This window comes from Sus scrofa, chromosome 18 (assembly GCF_000003025.6).
Source record: "Sus scrofa isolate TJ Tabasco breed Duroc chromosome 18, Sscrofa11.1, whole genome shotgun sequence".
In the NCBI taxonomy this organism is placed as follows: Eukaryota; Metazoa; Chordata; class Mammalia; order Artiodactyla; family Suidae; genus Sus; species Sus scrofa.
Genome location: NC_010460.4, coordinates 36,993,709 through 37,020,087, shown reverse-complemented (window position 1 = coordinate 37,020,087; position 26,379 = coordinate 36,993,709). Strand labels below are relative to the sequence as shown.

The following is a 26,379-nucleotide window of genomic DNA, read 5'->3' as shown; positions in this document are numbered from 1 at the left end:
CACTAAGCCCGCATCCTGCATCCCTTATCACCCTTTGCCTGCTGGACGGTGCCCTTTTACTCCAAAGTTCCATTTACAAAGAAAGAATGCGAGGAAAGAAGTACTCTAAGGGGTTAAGGACGAACACGACTTAAAAAGTCCTTCTGCCACAGCCTTGTTTTAAAGGGGATAAAGTTCTTGTGGGTTTTAGGTGAAAAGCGTACGGCAGAAGGTTTCGGTTTGGGCAGGGGTCCCTTGTATCTTTTAAAAAATTACCCCACTTAGTACTCCCCCTTCTCGGAGCAGCTCTTTATGAAAACATCTTCAGCCTGCAAAGTGACTAATACACATGCTTTTGTTCGGGGCGCCCCCTAGTGACCAGAGAGCAGATTCGGCACTAACAGGAGACTGCAAGGCAAGACAACCCGGTGCTTAACAAGAAAGGACTGGGGAAAACAGGGAGCAGAAGAAATCCACCTCCTCGCTCGGTTTTCAGTTCCCCTCTGAGAATTTTTGCCTGGAGTTAAAGTGAATGACAGTAAAAAATACAAGAGGCGAACGAAGCTCAAGTATTGTCATGGCAATGAATCACCGCTCACTTATTTGTAAAAGTTTTCCTTTACCATATTTCCTTTAAAAATACCCAAGCATTTCAAGAGTACAAGTAGTCACGTGTCGGTGGTAGGACCTTCTTCACTCGCCATCCACAGCGAGTAACTGCTGGCTCTTTGGGGGCCGATTCTGAGAGGCGATTATCCAAGTTCTCTCTGCTCCTCGGCCCCCTCTCCCTGCTGGCCAGGGAAGGGGGAAAGGAAGGGACCCGTCACATACGTAAAGTCACCGACCTGATGGAAATGACAGCGACAGCACAAGCACTACTGCAAGAGGCAGGCAGAAGAAACGGGCCACGATCCACCCCTCTCAGTGATGAAGGCATGTGGGGACTGCACCCCGCAAGCCGGCCACGTTGCGCCCCTTTTTGACTGTCCTTTCCCGCTCCAGCCGGAGAGCAAAGCAGGGTCAGGGAAGAAAGCATCTGCAAGTGTTCTTCCGGGAACCTCTTGATGTCTCTCAGGAGCACTAGAAAGTGCGATGACGCTACCCTGGGACGGAGGCGGCCCTAGGAAGATGCGAACACGGAAAAGAGCCCTCCGCCCAAAAGCTCTTCCTGTGACCCGCACCTCACAGCTCAGTGGTGCGGAAATAAAGCCTGATATCTGATCCTCCTGGGTTCTACCAAAGCCTTGCCAAAGCTAACTTTTTCTCTTTCTATATGGGCAGCCACAGCTTCAACAGAGCTATGGTCTTCACACTTGAAGCTAAATGCAAAGACGGTGTGTGTGTTCTTGTATCATTTACCAAAATCATCCAAGAAAAACACGGCAGAGTCCATCCTGGCCCTGGTGGTCTCTTCGCCTGTAATGAGGCGTCCCCCTAAAGACACGACTTTCACCTGACAATCAAGGAAGTGACCAAAAGAACTGCAAGTTTTGGCTTAAACGTTTGGCATCGTTCTAGAATGCTCTCCTTTGGCTATGTTCCCTTTCGGCACCCCCTTTGCTATTTGTTGGAGTGAGGAAAGGAAAGGCAGAGCTAAAAGGCAAAAGAATGTCCAAGAGGCTCAGGTGCTCCCTACCATCCGGACCGAAGTCTCAGCGGCATCTCTGAACATTTAACTCCAGAAGTAGTTACTTAAAAGAAAAAGTTGAAAAAGGAACCTGAGAAAGACATGTTTAAGAATCAGCTCAACCTTCCCAGTCAGCTTCCTACTATGTCCCAGCAATACTGCTGGCTTTTGACCCCGTTTGCCACTCCTTCCCCCTTCCTGTTACTGCCCTCACATATTCCAATTATGTATCTTTTTAATCCCCCACATAGCTTTTTATGATTGTTTCTACAGTCAATATTCATTTGGATTTTCCATTTCCAGTGCATTCTTTCCTGCGTGTCCATGTTACGACAGGAGAAAATATTAGCTGTACAGATTGTTTTGCCCCTTGTAGAAGACTTTCATGATAGCATAAGGAAAAATAATTGAGAATGAGAGGAGATGAAGGTACCACATAAATGGTCATCTGCCCTGAACGGCATGCAAATCTAACTTAACAAGGCCAGCTGGGCATCTTGGAATGTTCCTAGCTTCTGCAGGGTCTCAGGGGAGGCTAAGGAGACCCCCCCCCACTCTGCAGACTGATAAGCAGAGCTGTCATGCAATTGGGTGCGGCAGTGTCTAGTTGTCAGAATTTAGGAGGGTGGAGTCTGGTTGGGTCTTCAATGGCTGTGGTTTTGCGCCCTCTGGTGGCTGATTCTGCTCACACGTCACTGATAATCCCTGGAATCTCCTGGCTAGTTAAAACCAGATGGAGCAAAACTAGTTACAACCAGATGGAGCAAAACTAGTTACAACCAGATGGAGCAAAACTAGACATGATTCCCGGGATTTGCTGCGTGTTGAATAGGGTAAGGGGGTTTCTGATGAGAATGAACCAGAGCACAGTGTCAATGACGCAGAAAAGGGAAGATCTGGTTCTGGGGAATAGACACATACAGTATCTGCCTGCCAGTTCACCTAGACTGAACCTAACTGTTCAGGGTCTCAGTCATTGAGACTGAGCATCTGCAAAAGGTGGGAGGGATAGGCTGGGGCCAGGTGGACTGGTTAGGACTTGTCAGAGCTTCCTCATGCAGCACTCCAGCCTGCATTGAGACCGCTTGAATCCTGTGTGGCTAAAACTTAAATAATTTCAATCAATGACTGAAATAAATAAATACTAGTTGTCCTTTTGTTTTTATGATCTGTTGTTTATGGCTCATATCTTTAACCACCTGAAGGCAGAGTGCTTGGTTAGGAATACTGTCTGAATTACAGAATCACTCATATGGGAAGATGTAATTTTCTTTATAAAAATCTGCTTTACTTTGTGGTTTCCAGAGATGCCTTGTTGCAAAAGGGGAATGAGGACCATGAAAACTAGCCAAGTGTTCGAATTTACTGCTCTAATTCCATATTCTAGATTCTTCCTAACACTGTCCTTGTACCCCAAGGGACTGGGTTACATTCTCAGGACAAAACCTTTAAGAAAGTTCTATCAGGAGTGAAATATAAGTCAGGTCCACCATAGGCTGAGTTCTCATCTGTGTAGAATGAGTTTAAAACGAGAACTGAAGAGTTCCCGTTGTGGCGCAGCAGAAACGAATCCAACTAGGAACCATGAGGTGGCTGGTTCAATCCCTGGCCTCGATCAGGGGGTTAAGGATCTAGTGTTGCCTTGAGCTGTGGTGCAGGTTGCAGACACAGCTCAGATCTGGCGTTGCTGCGCCTGTGGCATAAGCCAGCAACTGTAACTCTGATTAGACCCCTAGCCTGGGAACCTCCTAAAAAAAAAAAAAAAAAAAAAAAAAAAGAATGAGAACTGATTGTAGAATGAAAATTCACCTGATTTTAGGGACGTGGTATTTTGGTACAGCAGAAGTGTATAGGCAGTTTCTTGAAATAAAGGAATCAAGTCACCATGGTGACTGACCTGAGCAATGTTATGTTTTGCAGATGTTTGCTGACATCTCCCCTGCCTGTGAGCCAGTGAAGGACGGGCTCTCTCTTCCCCACTTCATACATACAGGACACGTGGCTAGGAGGGAACGGAGCCTAGGGTCACCTGGGATTCTCCTCTTCATGGACTACCCTTGCCTGAAAACTCCTCAGGGACGTAAACTACACCGAATTGCCTTGTTTCTCGAAGTTGTGACTTCTATGAGTCACTGCAGACCCTGAACGAACCAACACTGAGCTATGGCTCCTATGGGAAATACAGGGTTAGGTTCCTTCAAACTACTGGTTACAAAAGCAATCCATCGATACATAGCCTTCTCTTCCGTGGATTTCTGTTTAAAAACACAGTATTTAATACACACTATTAACTCATGAACACTGAACTCACAGCAGCAGCATGATCACTCATGACTGGAGTAAGTTCCTCTAATACACGTTTCCTCCATAAGGCACATCACAGCCTCCTGACCCTTAGGGACACTGTGAAACAGCAAACTCACCAACAAAAAGCAAAAGATTTCAGAAAATGTGGCCCTGGCTAGACTGCAAAAAGGACATTCATTTACAATATGAGCTGAAACAAGAAAGCAGAGGGCCACCTTGTCTGATCTCTTGGGCATGCTCGGCAACTCAAATCTTTTGCCACTATGTGCTTGTCTGCAAACAACTATGAATGCACCACGATGACTGATTGGTGGGTTACAAATAAATTTTAGTGAATAGGTGCATGTGCCAATACAGAATCCATAATGATTGAGTGCATATTCCAACCCATTGACTTAAAAGTTCTCTATAATCTGTCTCTTATTTGCAAAGCCAACCCTATTTCCTTGTCCCCAAGCAATATAACTGGCCATGACAAATTATTTGCAGTTTCCCAAGCACAAAGTATTCCTTCATCTTTTTTTTTTTTTTTTTTTTTTTGCTTTTGCTTTTTAGGGCTGACCCCGCCGCATATGGAGATTCCCAGGCTAGAGGTCAAATTGGAGCTACAGCCACCGGCCTAGGCCACAGCCACCACAACCGCAATGTGGGTTCTGAGCCATGTCTGTGACCTATACCACAGCTCACGGCAACACCAGATCCTTAACCCACTGAGCGGGGCCAGGGATCAAACCCTCAACCTCATGGTTCCTAGATGGATTTGTTTCCGCTGTGCCACCTTCATCTTTAACTGTTACTTTGAACCATGTATTTTCTCACTATCTTCCTGGGACAACTTATAACTCTCACATTCCCCCATCACTGTCACACTGTCATGGGCGACATTCCAATAACAACATCAACAGTAGTTGAAACATCACCGTAACAGCATCCAAATCCACAGTCTCCTTACTGTGTCCAGGCACTGCTCTGCATGATTTATAAATATCTACTAATTTAATCCATACAACAACCCTGAAGATAGAGACAACGGACATGCCCCATTTTAAAGATAAGAAAACTGAGACATGAAAATGCCAGTAATGTGCCGGAATCACTCAGCCTGTGAGTGAGAGTCAGGAATCAGCCTGGACCACCTGAATCCAGAGTCCAAGCTTCATCCTGACATCACACGCTTCCAGTGGCTGCTGACTTCTAGTAGCATTTAGACTAAGATGCTTTCTTCTGCGGTCTGGGAACAGGGCTGGCGATGGAGATGAAGGAAGATAGATATAAATATACATCTCACTTCATTCCCTGCCATCTGTATTTGAGAAAATATATTAAAATGACACCAAGGGCTGCATATGTAATTAGGTATAATTATATTTGTGTAACTATGCATAATTATCTTTTATCACCCAAGAAGGTAAAAAAAAAAATCCTTTAAAAATCTGAACATAAATCTGTATTGATGACTTTTTTTTTTCCCCACTTTTTGTATTTTCTGATGTTTTGATATGTCAAGTCCTTGCTGACATTGGAGGGATGGCCCTTAGCTGGGTAAGCTACTTCCTAGAGGTAAGAAGCCTTGTCTGTCATATGCAAACCAACCAATCCAGACCCTATTCCCTAAAGAGCTCCTTTATTAGGCTTTTGCACACTGGGCCACCATCTCCCTGCCCTGATGACCTCAGGGTCAGGTAGCTGACAACTAGGAGGAGCCCCTAGACCCCAGAGCCTAAGGAGATTATTATTATTATTATTATTATTATTATTATTATTATTATTATTATTATTATTTTGTCTGCTTTTTAGGGCTGAACCTAAGGCGTATGTAAGTTCTCAGGCTAGGGGTTGAATCAGAGCTACAGCTGCCGGCTACACCACAGCCACAGCAATGCAAGATCCAAGCCACGTCTGTGATCTACACCACAGCTCACGGCAACACCATATCCTTAACCCACTGGGCAAGGCCAGGGATCGAACCCACGTCCTCATGGATACTTGTCGGGTTCGATACCACTGAGCCACAACGGGAGATTATTCAAACTAGCTGTTTCTGAGCCTGCTCACCCTTCTTGTCTTGGCTTTCCTGAGGAAACCTCAAGGAAGCTGCTGCCTGTGTATCCCCCTTGCTCCCTCAGCCTATTGACCCTGGTGCTCCCCCTGTGTCCCTGTGCAGTGTGACAGGCTCCCTCCTCTTGGGAACTGAGAAGGTCAAGCTGTCTTCTCAACAGCAGTCATCTCCAGGGCAGTGCTGGCCTTACCATATCTGTACACCATAAAATTTGCACTTTAAAAAAGTCATCATTCTGAAATAATATTTTCCCCTTACCTTTTTCCACTTTCACATGTTAGTCATTTTTTAAAAATTTACGACAATCGGAAAATGTCAAGGGAACTATTTATCTGGACTTTTCATATTAAAGCACATGATATTGCTCAGAAACTTTCTTTTCTTAAAAGAGCTTATTTTGGCTCCAGTCAAGCTAAAGGAAAAAGAAAAAAAGTCAGCTTGGAAAAAAACCCAGGCATGTCCAAATTTTTTTCCTCTTTTTGGCTTCACCTGCAGCATGTGGAAGTTTCCAGGCCAGGGGTCGAATCTGAGCCACAGCAGCGACCTGAGCCACATCAGACCCTTAACCCACTGAGCCACAAGGGAACTCCCTGGGTGTGTCCAATTTTAACATCTGTTTGGGTCCAAGTGAGCTCAGAAAAATGAACAAGAGACATCTCCTTTTGAATGATTGTCCAATAGACTGATCAAAGGTAAAATTCACAAATAGAGAAGCTATCAATTCAACATCAAAATGGATACATTCTGAAGGGTCTCTGGCCAGAAATTCAACTCTTCAGAGAGTATGAAAACCATTTTGTGCAGTTCCTGGTCATTATAACCAACAGGGCATAGTTTGTATATGAGCATTCCCCCTGTTTTCAAATGGTCATTCTAAAAGTGTGAATCTGCCTTCCATCACTGTGAGACGTACACCTGCCCTTCCTTAGAAGTTCCAGTAAGACTAATATCAACCCAGACAACCTTGACCCCTTCTTCCTCCCAAGGGACCCACACAGGCATGCCCATTTTGCCACTAGGAAACTATTAACTAAGAGATCTTAGAACAAGCAGCTTTGTTTTAAAAGCAAATGCTTTTCTGTGTTATGACTAACCACAGAAGCCATTTAGCCACTTGAGATTGAGACTTTAGAATTATTTCATCAGAAAAATCTGCTCTGTGTGGATGCTTGCAAAGAAGAAATGCGAGGCCCATCTCTCTTCTCAAAGTTGGTGTGCTTTATTATCTTCTAGCAAACTGTGCTTCTTGCCTTGTTGGAACAATGGCCCCTCTCCTTGGGAAAAATTGAAAAGCTGCCTATGATTTCTTTGATGCATGCTCTCTAAAAAGCAAGGATGGGAGCTGCCATTTACTGGGTGTATCCACAGTGCCGGTTGATAATGATGGCCTTACAGGTGCCTCCGGCAGCCGTAAAATCGAAGAGCACCTGCCCAGTTTCACACTGAGGAAACTGACACCCGAGTAGGCTGATGCTGACACCCCACTGGCCAGTTATTAATAAACGGCTTATAAGTCGGAAGGATGGAATTAGCACCCAGGTTCACTTAACTCCAAACTTTCTGGACACTGCCTACTTGGGAGACGTAAAATGAGAAATCTCAATCTTGTATGAATTGAACTTTTCTTCAAAGAGATTTCTTCAAATCTCAAATTTCTCCTGAAGGAGGTAACAGGAAGGTGGTCAGTAACGAGTTAACAGGCAAGATAATCCCTCCTTTGGAAGCATCCCAGACCAGGACAGCTTCCAGCATCCAGAGCTTTTGTGGCCAGACATATGAAGCACTCAACCAGCTTTCAGCACTTTGCACAGTGGTCTCTAGGTGGCGCAATGAGCACATGTTTCCATTACTGAGACATCTATTCCCAGTGACTGGGTTGCTTCTCAAGGTGAAAAATCTCTGCTTGTGACAGCAGTTGTATCATTTCTAGCACTAGAAATCATTACTAATTAGTCTTTCCAATTTCTCAATTCTCTGGTGCACGATCGTGCTTTTGGAGGAGTTTCAAAGAAAGAGCTCAAACTGAAAACTCAGAAAAGAATCAGGGAAAGTTTAAGGAAGCCAGCACTCTTCTTTGGTTCTTCTCTGTTCAACGTCTCTGCTTTTTCTAAAATGACTTTTCAAGTCCTTGGGGTGGAGGCCACATAAATGACAAAGGCCTTAAAACCACATCGAATTAACTTTTAGTTTAAAAATTCATAAACACTCAACAGACACCGAAAACTAAGACAGATATACCCTAGTAGCCAACTATGGAAGGAATTAACAATCACATTAAGACAGACGGAGCACCATTGAGAAGAATCACTCAGAGTTTGGCTCACAGAAAACCCTGGTGACTTTACAAAGGAGCAGGGCATGAGGATAAAAAGGGAGTTGCTTCCCCTTAGGTATACCTTTCTTAGAGACCTATAAGAACCCTAGAACCTGTGATCATCTGAGTCCCACCAAGTGGTCTTGCCCCAATTTCCTTTCCTCCGTCTCTCATACATGAGCCCAGGAGGGAATAACTGTGTGTTCTGGGATCCAACTGCCCCCTAACAAAAAACACTAGGACCCCAGGGCAGAGATGCATTGAGTCCAGGGATAAGTATAGTTAAAGAGCTCAGTTTGTTCAAAGGCACCAAAATCCAAGCAGTAGCAAAAAAGAGGAAAATGAAGTAACTCAGGCGTATGCTACCACCAAGATCTCCACCAGGACAGACTGTCAGGATCAAGGGGGAGCATCTTGCAGTGCACATGCCTTGGTCCCTTCCCCGGTCATCTGGATGTGACTCAAGGGCAAGAGAGATTGGGTAGAGGGCGAAGCTTCCCAGGTGACTTGGATATGCCTCTTCGTTCAACACATAAAAGTAAAATCTGGAAGGAGCTGAGGGGGAGGTAGGATGTGAGCTGCATCCACATTCCCATGGCCAACTCCCTGGTCAACAGGTTCTGCCAACACAGGTGGGTGAGAGCAAGGCCAGGGCCACCCATGAGCCTTGACCATCGACACACACCAAGTACAGGAACTCTCACCTCCTCCATGAGTCATGGAACTCTTTGTTAAAAGTTAGAATAGATTCAGCTAAAAGATCAAATGGAACGTTGAAATCAAAATTTAGGATATGATGCTATAAAAATGATGTCATAATACCACTGTAAAGCAAGTTGCAAAGCTGAACACAATGTTTGACAAGTATTCTTACTTAGAAACAACACGTTAACACTACCAGTATAAAAACAATAACATCAAATTATTAGGGTTTTTTTAAGTTTAAGAAATATTATTGGAGGGTTTCATAAAAACAGTCACTCTGCTCCACTGCTTGTTAAGGTAGAAATTATACAATGTTTATGCAAAGCACGTTGATGCTACCGAAAGCCTTAAAAATATATACTATAGGGAGTTCCCACTGTGGCTCTGCAGTAACAAACCCAAATAGTATCCATGAGGATGTGGGTTCGATCCCTGGCCTCACTCGGTGGGTTAAGGATCTGGTATCGCTGTGAGCTGTGGTGTAGGTCAAAGATGTGGCTCAGATCCTGCTTTGCTATGGCTGTGGCACGGTCTGGCAACTACGGCTCCAATTTGACCTCTAGCCTGGGAAATCCCATATGTCACAGGTGCGGCCCTAAAAAAAAATACCATAGAAATGCCAGTTCCACAGATATATCCTAATAACATGATCACGGACATGCATAAATACTGAACTGCAAAAACGTTAATTATAGACTCATTGGAAATTTCAAAATACTAAAACATTCAGTAAAAGAGCTTGGTTAAACTGTAGTACAATCAAATAGTAAAAACTTGGAGATCCCCAGTGGCTCAGCAGGTTAAGGATCCTGCACTAGCCACTGCAGTAGCCATGGTCACTGTTGTGGCACAGGTTCAAACCCTGGCCCGGGAAACTTCCCACATGCCTCAGGCAAGGCCAAAATTTTTTTTTAAATAATGAAAACTCTTTAATAGTGAAAAACAAGGCATGTAACTGATGTAGTAACATTTTCAAAGACAATTTCCATGAAAGACAAGTTTTTCCAGATAACAATAAGGCATGAATATGGATGTGTATAAATAAATATTAAGATATGTGTGTGTGTGTGTGTGTGTGTGTGTGTGTGTTTGTGTGTGTCTATTTAAGGAAAAGGGATTTGCGGTTATAAAAAATGTCTGGTAATTTATAGTCACTGAAGCCAAAATCTCATTTATATTGTTTATGAAGGAGGCAAAAAAAAAAAAAAGAAACCCAATTTTATACTTGCAGAATCTGAGATTCATTAGCCAAAGTTCATGCAGAAATGTGATGGTGATAAAAGAACGGTCAGGAAGGAGACACAAAAACAAAAGACTCTATTCAGGACAAGTTATGTCCTGATTTGCAAATTGAAAAAAATCTAGGCGGTATTAGCACCCTTAGCAAGACAAAACATAGGAAAATATAAATTGCATCAATCATGTCGTGATCAAATTTCGGGAGACTCTCAGTTTGATTCTGATATGAAATTGATAGGAGTAATCCAATGACTAGCCCAACAACAAGATCCATCCCACAGCTGCCATTCAATTCAAATAGAACCATAAGCCTGTCGTGTGAAGGAGGTTTAATGAAGTCTACATACTTTCCTGAGCGAACTGCTCTTGGTTACACTTAATCAGAACTGCATAAACAAACTCGGTATTAGTCACACTTGTGCAAGTTATTCCAGTTCCCTGCAGCCAGAAGGGATTTTCATGTGATCTTCTTTAAACCAGCGAAACATCTGGAAAATGTGGAAACTATTCTGTAAGGCACAAGAGGACCACACGCTCGGAGGAGACATCAGTTACGTGGCTGGGGTCAGCCCCCGGGGTTGCTGGAAGGAGAGAGCTGCCTCGAGAGAGCTTACTTACAATGAAGCCAAGTTTTTTATAATCCCGGGTGTACATGGACTTGCGTTTCTCCATGCTGCCGCTGCTGTTATTTGGTTCAGACTCTGCATCAAAAGCAATTCTTCGAAGTTCAAATATGATGTCCCTCTGAGCCTGAAGGGGTCAGGAAGAGAAAAAGGGAGGTGAGAACTGCCTTCACAGTGTGACGTTACACCTACTCTCTTGTCCCCCCAGGTCTGAATGAATCACTGTGTTCAGGCAAAAGAGAAACAGATAAAAGGCAACCAGTGCTCTAAGTTTCGGCTCTGCACACTTCTTCTCCTGGCACTCTCCCCGCTGGTGAGCCCTGGCTTTATTCCACAGTTATCCTCACAGCCAAGTCATTTGCAGGGCTGATATCAATTGCCTCGTGAAGTTCTTAATGAAAGCCCCAATGACGATGGAAGGCTTGTGATGCCAAAAGCAAGTTGGAGGACCTGGGAGTCCCACACTGTCAGAAGCAACGTGAGAAGCGCAGAAGGTTTATGAACGATAAGCAGGGGACTAGGGATCCCTAACACCCGTGAGAAGTGACTTCATAGACAGAAACCTTAAAAATGGCAACGATGGTAAATTTTGTGCTACACAAGGTTTACTACGATAATAAACAATATACCTTTTAAGTAAAAGGTAGGTTTGCAAACAGGGAGGGTTGTTCCCTACTAAGACCCATTGCCTGTTGGACTAGAAGTGGGGGTAAGACCGTCTTATCTTTCTGGGATGATTACACTCGGCGTTGCCAAAAGTGTGGGGCCTGTGAGATGGCCTCTCGAAGCCACTCCATCATGCTTAATCGCGTGGCCTCACGCCACAAATGAAGGGCTGCGGCAGTTACACACTTCGCATGTGCCGTCCACATCTGCGATAGATCAGACCCTCACGTGCCAATAACGAGCCTTTTCCTTTCCAAAGCTGCAGCGCTGTTTAAGTTGCAAATGTGTTACAGCAGGACTCCCAGCTGTTTCCTCTCACTCTGTCCTCACACGGTAAAGGTCCCCCCCCCCCAAGCCTTTTGGATGGAGACAGTCTTTCATGCCCAAGAACCAGAGACCTAGAGAGAATTGGAGCAAAGAGCCAACTGACAAAAACATAAGCCCAGAAATCAGACGTCACCGGGGACCTCCGCTCGTGGCCCTGACCCCAGGAGAATGGAAATTATGCTCTCAAAGCAGAATTGCTCTCACACACAGCTACCAAGTGGCCTTGTCTTCTGGGAACTTGACACCCAAGCTATCGCCATGGAAGATACTGGGGCCAAGGGCCAACGTCTGTAGCCATATGATGTCAAGCTTTCTTGCGCAATAAAGAAAAAAATAGGTGTGTGTTTGATGCATAAGGAAGTCATTCCTTTACCTTATTCTCTGATCCTGGAGTCACCTAAATTTTAAACCCATTCCCTAAGTTCTGAGATGATCACGAAACAATATGATCATCATCTAAACACTCTGGGTTTCGAAGTAGCCCAGGCAAAGACTTTTAAGGACACTCTTTCCCTCGGTGCTTTTACTGTTGTCTCGATGAGCACTCACCTGGTCCTGCGGGTCCATCTTGGTCATCATCCTGTCTTCCAAAAGGTTAAAGGTCAGCACCTGCAGCACGTACAGCTGGTGTGCCATTTCATTGTTGATGGCCCGCTGAGCTCGAATGACATGCTGCGGGAGATGGTTCACAAATGAATATTTAAAAAAAAAAAAAAAGAAGAAAGAAAACGCCAACAATCTAAGTGAACACCATCATGAGGCCAAGTAGCACCTCAGAAGTCCTCGTGTTGGGGGGGGGGATGTAAGTGGGTGGAAATATCTTTGAGGAGAGACATGGGCACACAGGTGACCCTAGAGTTTTGCTTTACAATCCAGGGCCCCATAAGGTTCCTGATCTTTAGGCCGGAACCAGGAAAGAGACCTACCCTGTGCAGGGGAGAGAAGCATTCCTTGTCTGCAGTAGAGAAATAAATGGTGCATACGTATTGTAAGCAATTTTGCCATCATCTTACCCAACACCTGTCTCTGACAGTTGATCTTACTTCTAAACAGAGAAAAGTTTTTGAAGCACCCACACAAAAACAAAGTACCCATCATCAGATTTGTAGTGAATTCACTGTGGAAACTAAACAGGGACCACTGCCACCACAATGCAGGGAGTGACTTTATGTGTATTACTTTACTCTCCTGTTGACAATGAAATTTTTACAAGATGACTTTTCCCCTTAGAAACAGAGCCAAAATGAAACACACTTAAAAGGAGTGGCAGGAAACCAGACACGTGGGCCTTTGTCCCTACCAGGGCTGAGATTGAAACAGGATTCAACACGGGGGCCTAATATACATCTGCCTGGGCAGAGACCATGGTTGTACATTACAAATGCCAGACAAGAGTCAGGGTGGTGAAAAACTCATTCAAATGAGTGCTTTTGAATGGGCTAGATCCAACCACAGCTTGCTGCCTGAAAGGACTTTGTCTAGGAGCCCCCCAACCTGGCCTGCACCTGGACTCCACAGGCCGGCCAGCTCTGAAATAGCCAATTAAAGAGGGAGGGTTGGGGTGGGGAATGAGGAATAGAAGGAAGGTGCTGAACCAAATGGGGGCTGTGGGGGGAGAAAGCCAGGCAATGGGAGGGGGGAGAATCGAACCTCACATTCTCCAGTCTCCCCATAAGAATGTTCATTCATGGTAGTTCCCGTCGTGGCTCAGCAGACATGAATCTGAGGCTGCAGGTTCGATCCCTGGCCTCACTCAGTGGGAAACGAATCTGACTAGCAGCCATGAGGACTCAGGTTTGATCCCTGGCCTCGCTCAGTGGGTTAAGGATCTGGCATTGCCGTGAGCTGTGGTATAGGTCGCAGAGGCAGGTTCGGATCCTGCATGGCTGTGGCTGTGGCTGTGGCGTAGGCCAGTGGCTACAGCTCTGATTCGACCCCTAGCCTGGGAACCTCCATGCGCTGTGGGTGTGGCCCTAAAAAGATTAAAAAAAAAAAAAAAGAATGTTCATTCATAATATATGTTTAGTATCCAAAGTGTATGGATACCTGAGCATATGGGTATCTATTCTATTAGCAACTCAGAAGTGCCTGCACTCCAAGATCTTGCCAGAGAATACCAAACTCGAACTTCTGGCCATCAAAACCTCATTTAAAAAGTTCCACTGACACCAACTGATCTTTCAGCCATGGTGGCTACAGTCATTCCATCCGCACACCCCCGTCCCCCACACCTCCCCATCCCCGCCTCAGGGCATTCTAACTCCACCTGCCACAGCAAGGTAAGGCCAGCAACCCGCTCAGACCTTAATTCCGAGTTTCTATTCCTCATCTCTCCACACTCCTGCCCCTGCACAAACACCTTCACCGCATTGTGCTTTAATATTGCTGCTTCCACTTTTATTGAGAACCAGGATAAAAAATAACCATATTATGAATCCTTTTGCGATGTCTACAAGACCATTCTTGGACCAAGAATCTATTAGAATGCTCTAACAACACCCATTTCAGATTTCAGTTCCAGAGGGGGAAATATGTCATCCCCTGAAGAACCAGGGTACCTCTTTTATCAAACGATGAAAATTACACTCATATGGTTTCTCTTTACTCTTAACAGCCAGGAAATTTAACATCAAACTTGATGACAAATTGTAGTCATTATTATTGGCTTTGGGTTCTGGAATATTTATTTTGTTTGCCCTCATAAGGTTTTTAATTTTTAAAGGTCTCATTGCATTGGAATGTGTGTGTGTGTGTGTGTGTGTGTGTGTGTAACTGTAAGCCTGGCAGAATTCCTTTTCGGAATTACACAAGCACACATCATTTTTTTGCTGAGCAGGGGAACCAATCACACACGCTTCTTTCAGCCGTTGATTAAAAGTCAAGTAACAGATAAGGCCTCAGGAAATCTTGCTATTTGATTTATTTCTAAACATTCACCACATAGCATGTAGAGCCTCCTCTTGACTGAGGTTTCAGGCTCTCTTTGCATCACAGTTAATGAGTGGGTTTCATGGCTGCCTTTCTTGCCTTTGTCTTGCAAAGGGGCCCAGGAAAATGATGGTCAAAATTTCAGGACTTTTCTCAGCATCTGATGTGGATCCAGCATGTGATGTGTTCTCATTAAAAAGAGTATAAGCTCATACCGATGGATTTTTTAAAGTCGGGGAGCCCCTGATTTCCTTAAACGCAAAGATAAAGCTATCATGAGTCCAATAATCCCGCTCCACTGACAGACTGCCAACCCCTCCTGCCAGAATGTCTTTCCCTCTAGAGAGGTTCCAGAGACCACCCCTCCCTCCAGTCACAGGAGGCCTTTCCTGTAGGAAAGCCGTGTTTATTTATTCCATTTCCCAAAGCACACTTTTTCCTCCTTCCCAGTTCCTCCTGCTTCACCACAGAAGCAAGTCACAGAAGAAACCCCAAAATGAAGCCAAAAGAGGAGACACATCAATACACCAGACCATTCCTGCCCAAACACGGCGGTGGCAGCACACAGGTACTCACTGTCAAGATGATGGAACGAAGTTGCTTCTGAGCCAAAATATTCGCCATCTCCTACAGAAGAGAAACACACCGACGCAAAAGCTTCGGTTAGCAAGATACTTTGCCACGGGGCCCCAAGTGACTTTATCCTGGAGTGTGCTTCAAAACTGGATATCAGCAGTATTTCTTACCAAAGAATGGACTCAAATGACGTTGTGAAGGCTGTTTAGAGCGCAAAGCCATGTCCAAAGGCAAAGGAAGGAAATCTGACACCTGCCAACGTCTTTTTGTTTTTTAGGCATTTCCCCCTTCCAGGAAAAGGTGAGTGCGGAAAAGAAATCAAACACTCCCAGTGAAAACAGTGGTTCTCCATCAGAAAGGGTCATCAGCTTTTACCGGACTATATACATGCAGAGCGTTCTCACTACAAGGCAACCTGCGTTGGCACCGAGGAGATTTCAATATTAGAGAACCATCACTTTAAAGATCTGAGACTTCTAAAAGCGTTTCATCTTAATCTGTGCACAACCGAAGAGGGAACAGTTCACACCCCAGAGCTTAATAGTCTATGCAGATGAACTGAGGGCAGTGTTAGCAAAGGACAAACATCTGGACAGAAGTGAAGCCCCTTGTGTGTGTGAGGGTCCACCCTCAGCATTCCTGGGCCTCAGTTCTGCAGACCGTGCTTTGTGCCTTGGCCTGCCTGCCTGGCACAGAGGGTCTGCAGGCGATTTTATTGAATGAAATGATTCACAGATGCCCTTTCTAAATCCTGTCAAATAGATCCCGAGGGGGAATTAAATAGGTGAATACCGTCTCAGTACAAACATGCAAAAGGAAAAATACTGCTCATATTCAGGAAGTCACTTGAATCGCCATTTTTGGTGGAGGGTATTTTTCGTGGTGCCACTCTTACTGAGTAGAGCAGAAACTAAGCCACAATTTAAAAACACAACCACAAATTCGATCACGGTCAAAAGAAACTTGCGGAAAGCCAGGAGAACTCAGAACACAGGGAGGACGTACGAGGGGACTCACAGGCAGGGCTGGAAGGGGGGCAGAAGGGAAGCGCAGGGCCTGCTTTGTGCTGACGAATGGAACTTACAGTCAGAGGACAATCAAGGATGTCAACACTGCTCTCTACACCAACCTAACGGCCACCGCCACCACAGAGAGGAAAGCAAGCAGGAGAGAAGAAGGGATGGAAATTCAGAGCACTCTGTTAGAGGTTACAGCTTAATCTTAACGCTCCTGCTGGACCCACTGCACTGCGGAAAAAAGCACATAAATACTCTAAGGTGATCTAACCAGGCAAGGTGGAATCAAAGTCAAAATCCAATACGAGGTCCTCTTCCATCCTCTTGAAAACAAGAAGGCAAGGATGAAGACACTTTCAGAAACAAGTTAGGAGTTCCCATTGTGGTTCAGCAGAAACTGAATCCAACTAGCAGCCATAAGGATGCGGGTTTGATCTCTGGGCTCATGCAGGGCGTTAAGGATCCAGCATTGTATGAGTGTGGATCTGCCATTGCTGTAGCTGTGGTGGAGGCTGGTGGCTGTAGTTCCAATTCGAGCCCTTGCCTGGGAACCTCCATATGCTGCAGGTGTGGCCCAAAAAGAAAGAAAAAGAAAGAAACAAGTGAACTGCCCTTTTCCCATATGCAGAAAGCTGTATCTTCTTCCCGATCAAAATAGCAAAGTCCACTTTTTTTCCTTGAAAACAAAAAGCCCAACGTTCTTTTAATTTCTTCTTTTATAAAAATCAAATTATTGTCCAATTGACCCACAAAGGAAAAATTCTCTGTGCCTATTTTAGCTACAGACCTATAAAGGTTTAAAATAAGTCAGAAGGGAAAATACATTGCCAACATCTACCAGAGCACAGAGAATAATATTTTACTATTATAATATCTGTCTATAATATTTATCTTCTGCATAAGAATAGGGACTGAAGGGCGCTGACTGTCCTTTTCATCTTTCCATTCCAAGTCCACAGCATAGTGGCTGGCACAGAGTAAGCAATAAATGTTTGATAAAACAGTCCACTACGCTCCTAAAGGAACATGTCATAGAGAAAATTCAAAAATCCCTGTCCATATCATAGATTTTTTTTGTGTGTGTCCAATACTAGGGAATGGTTTGAGTGAACTCTAGAATCTATGGAGAGTATTTAATACCATTAGGATGATATGGATACAGGCATACCTCGGAGATATTGCAAGTTCAGTTATAGACCACCACAATACAGCAGGTACAGCAATAAACTGAGTCACATGAATAATTTGGTTTCCCAGCGCATATAAAAGTTATGTTTATAGTATAGTAGTCTATTAAGTGTGCAATAGCATTATGTCTAAAAACATGCATACCTTAATTTAAAAATACTTTATTGCCCAAAAATGCTAACACCATCTGAGCTCTCATAGAGTTATAATCTTCTTGCTGATATAGGGCTTAAAATATTGCAAGAACTACCAGAGACACCAAGTAAGCAAATGCTGTTGGAAAAATGGTGCCAATAGACTTGGCTGAGGCAGGGTTGACACAAACCTTCAATTTGTAAAAAACAAAACAAAACAAAACAACAACAACAAAAAAACAACAGCATCTGCAAAGTAGGACAAAGCAATGTGCAGTAAAACGGGATATGCTGGTATAGATACATTGACATGGAAAGATGTCCACAAAATCTTGTTTTAAAAGCTGTTTATAAACAAATGAAACAGTGCATGAAGTATGATCACATCTAGTTAAAAAATAATGTCTGGGGGAGAGTCTTTGCCCAGAACAAGGTAGGACCATGAGATTCACATGGGTGTGAATGGTGGCAGGAGTTGGCTCTCTGGGGATGCATTACTGTCTTTGAAATTTCTTCCTTTGGAATCTACATTTTCTGATTTCCTACCAAATCTCAACTAAAAAGGGGGTTTTTAAATAATGCTTATCAAAACCGTAAATATTTTAGAGAAATGTGGAAGGGATCTGGCCAACTTCTTTGCCATGAAAATAAGAAACTGAACGTTGTTAGAAAAAAAGAATCACTTGCCCACTAGCAGCAATTCCCTCTCTCACAAAACAAGCAACCCCCCCCCCGCTTCATTTGGGGAGAAAAAGGGAGAATCCCCAATATCTGAGAGGCATGGAAAGCATGACCCGACCCCCTCCCAAGGGAGGCTGATGGGGGGGTGGGGTGGGGTGGGGGGGATGCCTACACAGAGGAGGCAGTTAGACTCCAGGCCCAAGCCCAGTGCTTCCTCAGTCAGGCCAACTCAACACATGGAAAACAAAAATATCACCCAGGTTTGCCTGCCAAGTAAAAAGCAGAAATAAGGTATAAGTGTTTAACTCCTTCCAAAGTCACTTTATACATTTTGAAAATAAAGAAAACCCAGATAACAGAGTTTTACCCATGTGTTTGGACTAAAGTGGAATTTATTCAATGTCCAAAAGCTTTAAAAAGACAAACAAAATGGACATTGCTGTAAATCCAGTAAATAAGTGTTTGGATTATGTTTTAATCGAAATGAAGTAAGAGGAATTCACTCCGTGGCACAATAGGTCAAGTATCCGACTTCAGCAGCTTGGGTCACTATGGAGGCATAGGTTCCATCCCCAGCCTGGCACAGTGAGCTAAAGGATCTGGCATTGCTGCAGCTGTGGCTTAGATCACAGCTGTGGCTTGGATTCAAGTCCTGGCCAGGGAACTTCCATATGTCATGGGTGAAGCCATCTATTTAAAAAAAAAAAAAAAAAAAAAAAAAAAGAGTAAGAAAATGGGCTTGGTGTCCTTCCAGGCATCAGGGAGGATCTTTAACAGGCAAATACAAGGTCCTTCTGCAGGGGACGCCTCCCTGACTGGCACTCCATGGGATGCTTTGCAGATAAGAGCAAGGATAAGGTTGGGACTCTAGCCCTGACTCTTATTAGCTCAGCACTTGGGGGGAGTTCTTTACTTCCTTTGATTCTCAACCTCTTCATTTATAAAATGGAAATAATAAGGCTTTCTATAGATAGGAGAATTAAATGAAATTACATAAACCACTGAGCCCAGGATGGCACACGGCAAACTCTCAAATAGTATCAAATATTATCATTGGTGACAGGCTTCGGTAAATTTTCCTATTTGCCAAAAATATTCAGAACTTTGAATCTTTCAAAGCATAAGCCAGTAACAGTATATAGTATATAGCAAGTCAAGTGATAGTACCAATGAGCTTGATCTTCTGGTTTACAGGCCTCCACTAACATTCAAAAAATAACAGCAGATAGACTTTTCTTCATTATGAACTTGAAATAATTTTTAGAGCCAACTCTTTAACTCACTAAAAATATTTTTAAAAGAAAAAAAATCAAAATACTCCTTTTTATGACCAACAATAGTCACTGATTCGTCTTAAATTCAACATAAATTCAAGTTAATTTTCTTTTTTTTTATTATTATTTTCCCACTGTACAGCAAGGGGGTCAGGTTATCCTTACATGTATACATTACAATTACATTTTTTCCCCCATCCTTTGTTCTGTTGCAACATGAGTATCTAGACATAGTTCTCAATGCTATTCAGCAGGATCTCCTTGTAAATCTATTCTAAGTTGTGTCTGATAAGCCAAGTTAATTTTCAATGAACAAGTATCATTATTTTTATTTCAAAGACCTAATTAGTCATATAATACTCTTGATTTCCTGGTGGATTATATATATACCTTATCTTTCTTTTTTTATTCTTCTTTTTTTTTTTTTTTTTTTTTTGGTCTTTTTGTCCTTTTAAGACCACACCTGCAGCACATGGAGGTTCCCAGGTTATGGGTCGAATCAGAGCTGTAGCTTCTGGCCTATGCCAGAATCACAGCATCGCCAGATCCAAGCTTTGTCTGTGACCTACACCACAACTCACAGCAGCACCGCATCCTTAACCCACTGAGAGAGGCCAGGGATCGAACCCTCAACCTCATGGATGCTGGTCAGGCTCATTACTGAGCCACGATGGGAACTTTCACTTTATCTTTCTTAGCTGAATTTTTTTTCTTTAAGTGGTTAATGTTATTAGACTCCCTTTGGGACTTATTATTATTATTATAGTAATATATATTGTGCCATGTCAGTTTCATAGAGCCTAATTTTTCAAAAATAAAGATTTTTAAAAATTTTCTTTGTAAGCTGCACCTGTGGCTTATGGAAGTTCCCAGGTTAGGGGCTGAATCTGAGCTGCAGCTGACAGCCTACACCAGAGCCACAGCTACACCACATCCTTAATCACTGAGTGAGGCCAGGGATCAAACCTGCAGCCTCACGAACGCTATGTCTGGTTCTTAACTCTCTGAGCTACAACAGGAACTCCCCTGAATAAAGATTTTATAAGCAGAATCAAAACCTAATGTTAACAGTATTCTTAATATGATGGTAGTCCCCAACATTTTAATTGTTATCATCGCCCTGGAGTCACTGGCATCTAATTCCCCATTTCCCTGCGGTCATTCGATTACAATTCAACAGATTAACAACAGCTCTCGGTGCAAAAGAAAGGCAAATTGTATGCATTTTACTTGGTGTCTAGATCCAGAGACCCTAGTGAAATCATAGCACCAGGGGTGGGTATGAGCTTCCACTTCTCTAATCCAGGCACAGGGGAAAGGATAGTCTCAAGAGGTCAGGCCAGAAGGCAGGTTTCTTCACCCCACTCTACAAGTAGCTACCAGGTGGCCTTGCCAGGCGTCCTTGGTCTGGCCAGTAGAAGGACCAAGCTTTTCAATGACCATGTGAGGCTTGTGAATGTGACAGCTGCCAGGCAATTTGCTGGGCTTCTGAGAATTACCATGGACCCAGCATTTGTATATACATATAAAAGGAAGCCCCTACTCATGATTCCACTTAAGATCCGCAAAGCCACCCATAAAGACCCAGCTTGGAGCACCAGCCTAGCGAGGGTGGGCACCTCCTGGCTCCAGCCAACACCAAACCAAAAGCCCAGGAAACTATAAAGTCACTCTACTTATTGTGCAAACACGGCCCTCGGGAATGAGCAAACAATTTTAAATGGAAAACCAACCAGAAACCCTCACATCTAGTCGCTTAGGCTTAAAATCCTTGGCAACAAAAAAAATAAAAGAAAAAAATAAAATTCTTGACCTGGTGTTGAGTAGCATGCTAGCTTTCCAGATTCTTCTAAAACAATGGATTGGTAACTGTCATGGAGCTCCCCAGTACACTTTCTAAAGGTGGAAAGATCTCATGTTTCTGTCTGGTTTTTAAATGAAGTAAACTGTGGCCAAGGTAACACAGTATGTTATGTTGATGGAAAAAAAAATGGATTCAGAAGTGTGAGCCAAATTCTAAGACACGTTAAATTCATTTCTTCTGCAACCCCTTTTATTTGTCCTTTCCCCAGCTGAAGAAGAACCAAAGATCTGCAAAGGAAAGGGTAGATTTCATGCAGATGCATTTAAAGGGTCCCCTCGTCTTATTTATACAGAGGAGGGGAAATGCATTATTCAGTCCTCCTGGTCGTATTCACACACGGACAGCGGAAATATCACCAAGCAGAGAGCAGCCCCTCTCACATCTCAACAGTTCCCTCAACTCTGGCAGCGATTTGCGTGTTCTCCCCACTGTCCCCTCACCTTCCCGTCTCATACCTCCCCCGCCAAAGCATGATGACTCTCAGGGTTTAGGTGTCCTCATCAGGAAAATGGGGACAATACCTCCCTTGCCCCATGGAGTATCTGGTGAACTGATGGGAGACCACAGGGGCTTCTAACTCTGTGCCCACCTCAGGGGCAGAGGTTCATCTTTCTTTCATCTTTGTTTGGGTTTCTCTGCTAGGTTTCAGGTGATGAAAGGGCTCTGCCACTAGAACACTCCTAACGTTCTTCACCAAACAGATACTTGCCCATCTCTGCCAGTTCCCACTGGATCTGAGAATGATCCCTGGCTGCCCAGCCAAACCACAGAGCAGCCAGCAGCCCTAAGGAGTTCCTGGAATGGGACGCGGAGGGCGCTCTCTGCACCAAAAATTGCCTGCCCTGGGCATAGTCTTTAAGACAAAGAAATGCATCTTACCTGCCTCCTCTCATCAGGGGCCTTTAGGAAAAGTGCATTAATCACCGCGATGGTGTAGGTTTGGATTTCTTGATCTGTCCTGCAAAGACATGGAACAATACAGAAAGTCAGAAGAGGATACCCCTGAGTGAGATCATGATAAGGCTCATGATCATCTCCCCCAAAAAAATGAGAGAGAAAAAAGGCAGGACTTAGAAAACACAGTCCGCACTGAAAATACATTTCAACCAACACAAGGCCGGAAACACAATGGGGAGACCATGTGCATTGCTAGCCTGACAAAACACTGCTCAGAGGGGATCACCCAGAAGTACAGGTGGCCAGCTGGCTCTCTCCCCTCCTCCTCTATCAGAGACAAAAACATGAACTAGGGGATGTACTTGTGTGTGTGTGTGTGTCTGGGTTCACGTAATTTTCTCTCTGAGGCATGAGCTATATCTAGGAACAATCCTAGGTCTACCCACATTCCGGGGCTTATCATAAAACTGCTTTGTCTCCAGGGCAATAGTATTCTAAAAATCTAGTTCTAAACAGAAACTTTGAAATAATGAGAAAAATGGGTTTTTATGTTTACAAATTTGCTTTTCACAGGAGTGAAATCAGAAATTCCAAATGAAGCAAAGATCCAATGTAAGTTGCATAGCAAATACGGTAAATAAGAAGGACCTGAGACATAAACAAAGAGCAGCTGCCTGTGAGCTACATTTAGAGACAATTTAGCAAGAGGCAGTGCTGAGAACACAGCTATGGCAGGACGAAATATGAAGCCCCATGCCTCATAGGCTGGCTGTGTGGCCTTGGCTCTGTCCCTACTCAGTTTCCTCATCTGTAACCCTGGGTAAGAACACACTAATTTCAAGGGGCTGATTTTAGGGTGAAATGAGGTAAGGCACGTTAACATCTTTAGCACAGCGCTTGGCAAATAAGAAACTCGCCAATTGGCAAAGTGCACTCTGAATGCACAGTGATGCTGAGATTCAGACAAAAGACACAGACGGTAAAGTTAAAAGAGTTCACACTCAGGACGTGTGAAACTGGTATCCAAAGCGGCTTCACACAAAAGCATCATTTTAGAGCATGTGCTAATTTTCCCTGAGGCCACAATCCATAGCTGTGTGACTTACAATTTTACTTTCTAGTCACCAGCTCCCCTCCAGTGAAGGAAATATCGAATGTGCTTTGGTAGCTTATATTATAAGCACCTAGTCAACATTTTTGGTACATTGAGAACGACTGAATATTCCCTACATGCCCATCCTGCACCCCCAACCCAAACAGGCCAATCAGGTTTCCTCTTGAAAATTTGCCAGTGTGACCTGAGAGACCAGGGGCGGCAGTTACTGGGAGCCAAGTCACATCAGTGCCAGCCAACATGCTAGAGAAAAGGCCTGTTGTGAGGACTCCAAGGAGGCCATAGTTTCTGTCCTTCCCAAGGCTTAGCTACTTAAGTCACTCCTCAGTTCTATAAAGTGCCCCAGTATCCTTTCAATACACCCCCTGTCCTAGCTCAGGATGCTCCTGGCCACCTGCAATCCCAAATACTTTAATTGATAAAGAGGCATCGTACGAGGGGGTCCGTCTCAGGCTTGCATCATCAGAGAGGACCTTACTAGTTACCTAAGGGAGAGATAACCTTAACCAGAGAAGGAGAGAGAACCAAAGGCTGGCTGTGAGGGCAGCTGTCTCAAAGCTCAAGCCTCTAAAAAAATGCCCATATTGTAAAGTACACGTGAAGGAGGTCGCTGTAATCACCTGGAGCCTAAAAAAGAAGCCTGGCTTTAAAGATCTCTCATTAACTATGAAAATCCTCATTATATCGCAGAAAACACCATTTTCTATGATTAAGGATGAAGACTCGTTGAGAACTCCAGAGAACAAATTGTCGTACTGCGTCTTATTAAAAGCAAAACTCTGCTGATTACCTAGCAACATTTACCAGAACTTAGTGCCTATGATGGCAGTGGAGACAGAAACGTGCCAAGGAAAGGCATGGGGCACACCCAGGGGCAAGGAGCTGCACCATGTCAGTGTGATGGGAGACAAACGAGGGGCATGGTTTGATTATATAGCAAATTAAGATTCTTCTTCTGTATATTTAATCAAACCACCGTGAGACCTTTCTCAGGGGATTACGGTGGCTGTGTACCTGAAGCCTCCCCGCACCCTCAGTGGCGGGGTCACTCTTGCTTACCCTTGAAGATGGGGAATGAGCTGGCCGATGGTGATCTCCTGCGCCACCTTCTGGTAGAGGTCATGGCTATTGAGCACCATGGACTCCAGAATGGCCAAGGACCGCTGCAGGATGGAGACATCTATGGCCGACTTGTTGACAAAACTTGCGATCTGAAAACCCAAGCAGGACACAACTGACTACTCATGACAAGCAGAGCAGGGAAGTGGAGAAGAGAGCAAATCAAGAAAATCAGGAGTTCATTTAAGAAACACCAGACACTGAGGATGAAAAGTACCTGGAATTAGGGAACAATGGAATAACCAGAAATGCATGGAGTCAATGATAGTTGTTTATGACATTATTACAAAGCATTATTATCCTATTTCTCTAATTCAATAATTCACTTTCGAAAAAAGACATTGGAGTTCCCGTTGTGGCTCAGCAGTTAACAAACCCGACTAGTATCCATGAGGAGGCGGTTCGATCCCTGGCCTTGCTCAGTGGGTTAAGGATCCAGCATTGCCGTGAGCTATGTGGTATAGGTCGCAGACACGGCTCGGATCCCAAGTTGCTGTGGCTGTGGTGTAGGCTGGCAGCGGTAGCTCCGATTTGACCCCTAGCCTGGGAACTTCCATATGCCAAGGGAGCGGCCCCAAAAAGACAAAAGACAAAAAAATAAAATAAAAAATAAAAAATAAATTAAAAAGGGACAGCTTCAAAGCATGATCCTGGCTGGTGTTTCTGGAATGTTCTTCAGCTTTCAGGGCAGACAATTTCAACACATTTGTGAGAACTCATGTGTTTCTCTAAGACACTAATGCCAACATATAACAAGATGAGAGCTCTTCCCTTCCAATTCCAGACCACTCCTTCACCCACACCACCCACAGCTTTTACGTTCTCATTATGCTCCTGCCACATTCTCAAGGGGTTCACACACATCCTACTTGTCAACACAATTCAACTGGCAACTTTGCAGTCACTGGCTACTTTCCTTTTTATTCCTCAGTGAAACACTCTTTCCCCCATTCTTCCAGTTTCTTAGGGTTAAAATGAAATTCTTCTCATCTCTCTCAAATGTAGCAAAGAGAAAAACATTTAAATTAGAAGTGCTAAATGTTAAAAGAGTCATTTAAGCGCTAAAATATATTCCCTAAGGAGTTCATCCCTAAAGCCTCAAACATAATAAATCACAATGTAAGAGGGAAATAAAATAAGGGCTAGAGTAATGGATCACAGCAAAACAAACACATGGGTACCATAAAGGTTTTATTTTAGAGGCCGCATTAAAAGTTATTACTGTCTGTTGACAACTCACACTAAAATGTTGTTATTATATCATCGTAATGATGGCTTTCTTAAAAGCTAAATAACTTGGTTCCGTGACAAATCGACACTTACTGCTTCCCCTGTCAACACTAATTTCTCCCTTCCTGCTGTCCATCGACCCGTTCTCCTCATTCCCCTCTCCACCCTTGGACAAGATAAAATGCAAAAGCACCATGGCAACTTACAGTTACCATCTCAACTGTTTTTCGCCCATGAACTCCCCCTCAAAGCAGGGGTGAGGGGTAGAGAGATCCACAGCCTCTCTGCTTCCAGATACCCCTGGACCTTGGGGGTGAGCAATAAATGACATGAAGAAGCAAAGTAACATTATGATTTCATATTCCAAAAAGCTATTATAGTACAGACTATAGGAAGAGTATGCAAATTTTAAGATTCTCGAAAGGCTGCGTTTGCTCCTTTCATGGCTAATAAACTTCCTCAACGTGTTTACTGTCCCTGGCAAGCCTTCGCCTTAACCCTCACGATCTGAT

The 26,379-nt window shown here is 43.9% G+C and overlaps 1 protein-coding gene across 8 annotated transcripts in view; it reads right to left on the bottom strand.

Annotated features, from left to right (window-relative positions):
• The window catches only part of ELMO1 (engulfment and cell motility 1), a 581,070-nt gene that overhangs the window by 316,008 nt on the left and 238,683 nt on the right, over positions 1-26,379 (bottom strand). For all 8 annotated transcript variants that reach the window (XM_021079237.1, XM_021079238.1, XM_021079236.1 and 5 more), the window contains 5 exons: positions 24,578-24,729; positions 22,387-22,465; positions 15,351-15,401; positions 12,396-12,518; positions 10,849-10,980 (listed from right to left, as the gene is read on the bottom strand). In XM_021079237.1, coding sequence (XP_020934896.1) covers positions 10,849-10,980; positions 12,396-12,518; positions 15,351-15,401; positions 22,387-22,465; positions 24,578-24,729 — 537 coding nt within the window. The remainder of the gene's footprint in view (positions 1-10,848; positions 10,981-12,395; positions 12,519-15,350; positions 15,402-22,386; positions 22,466-24,577; positions 24,730-26,379) is intronic.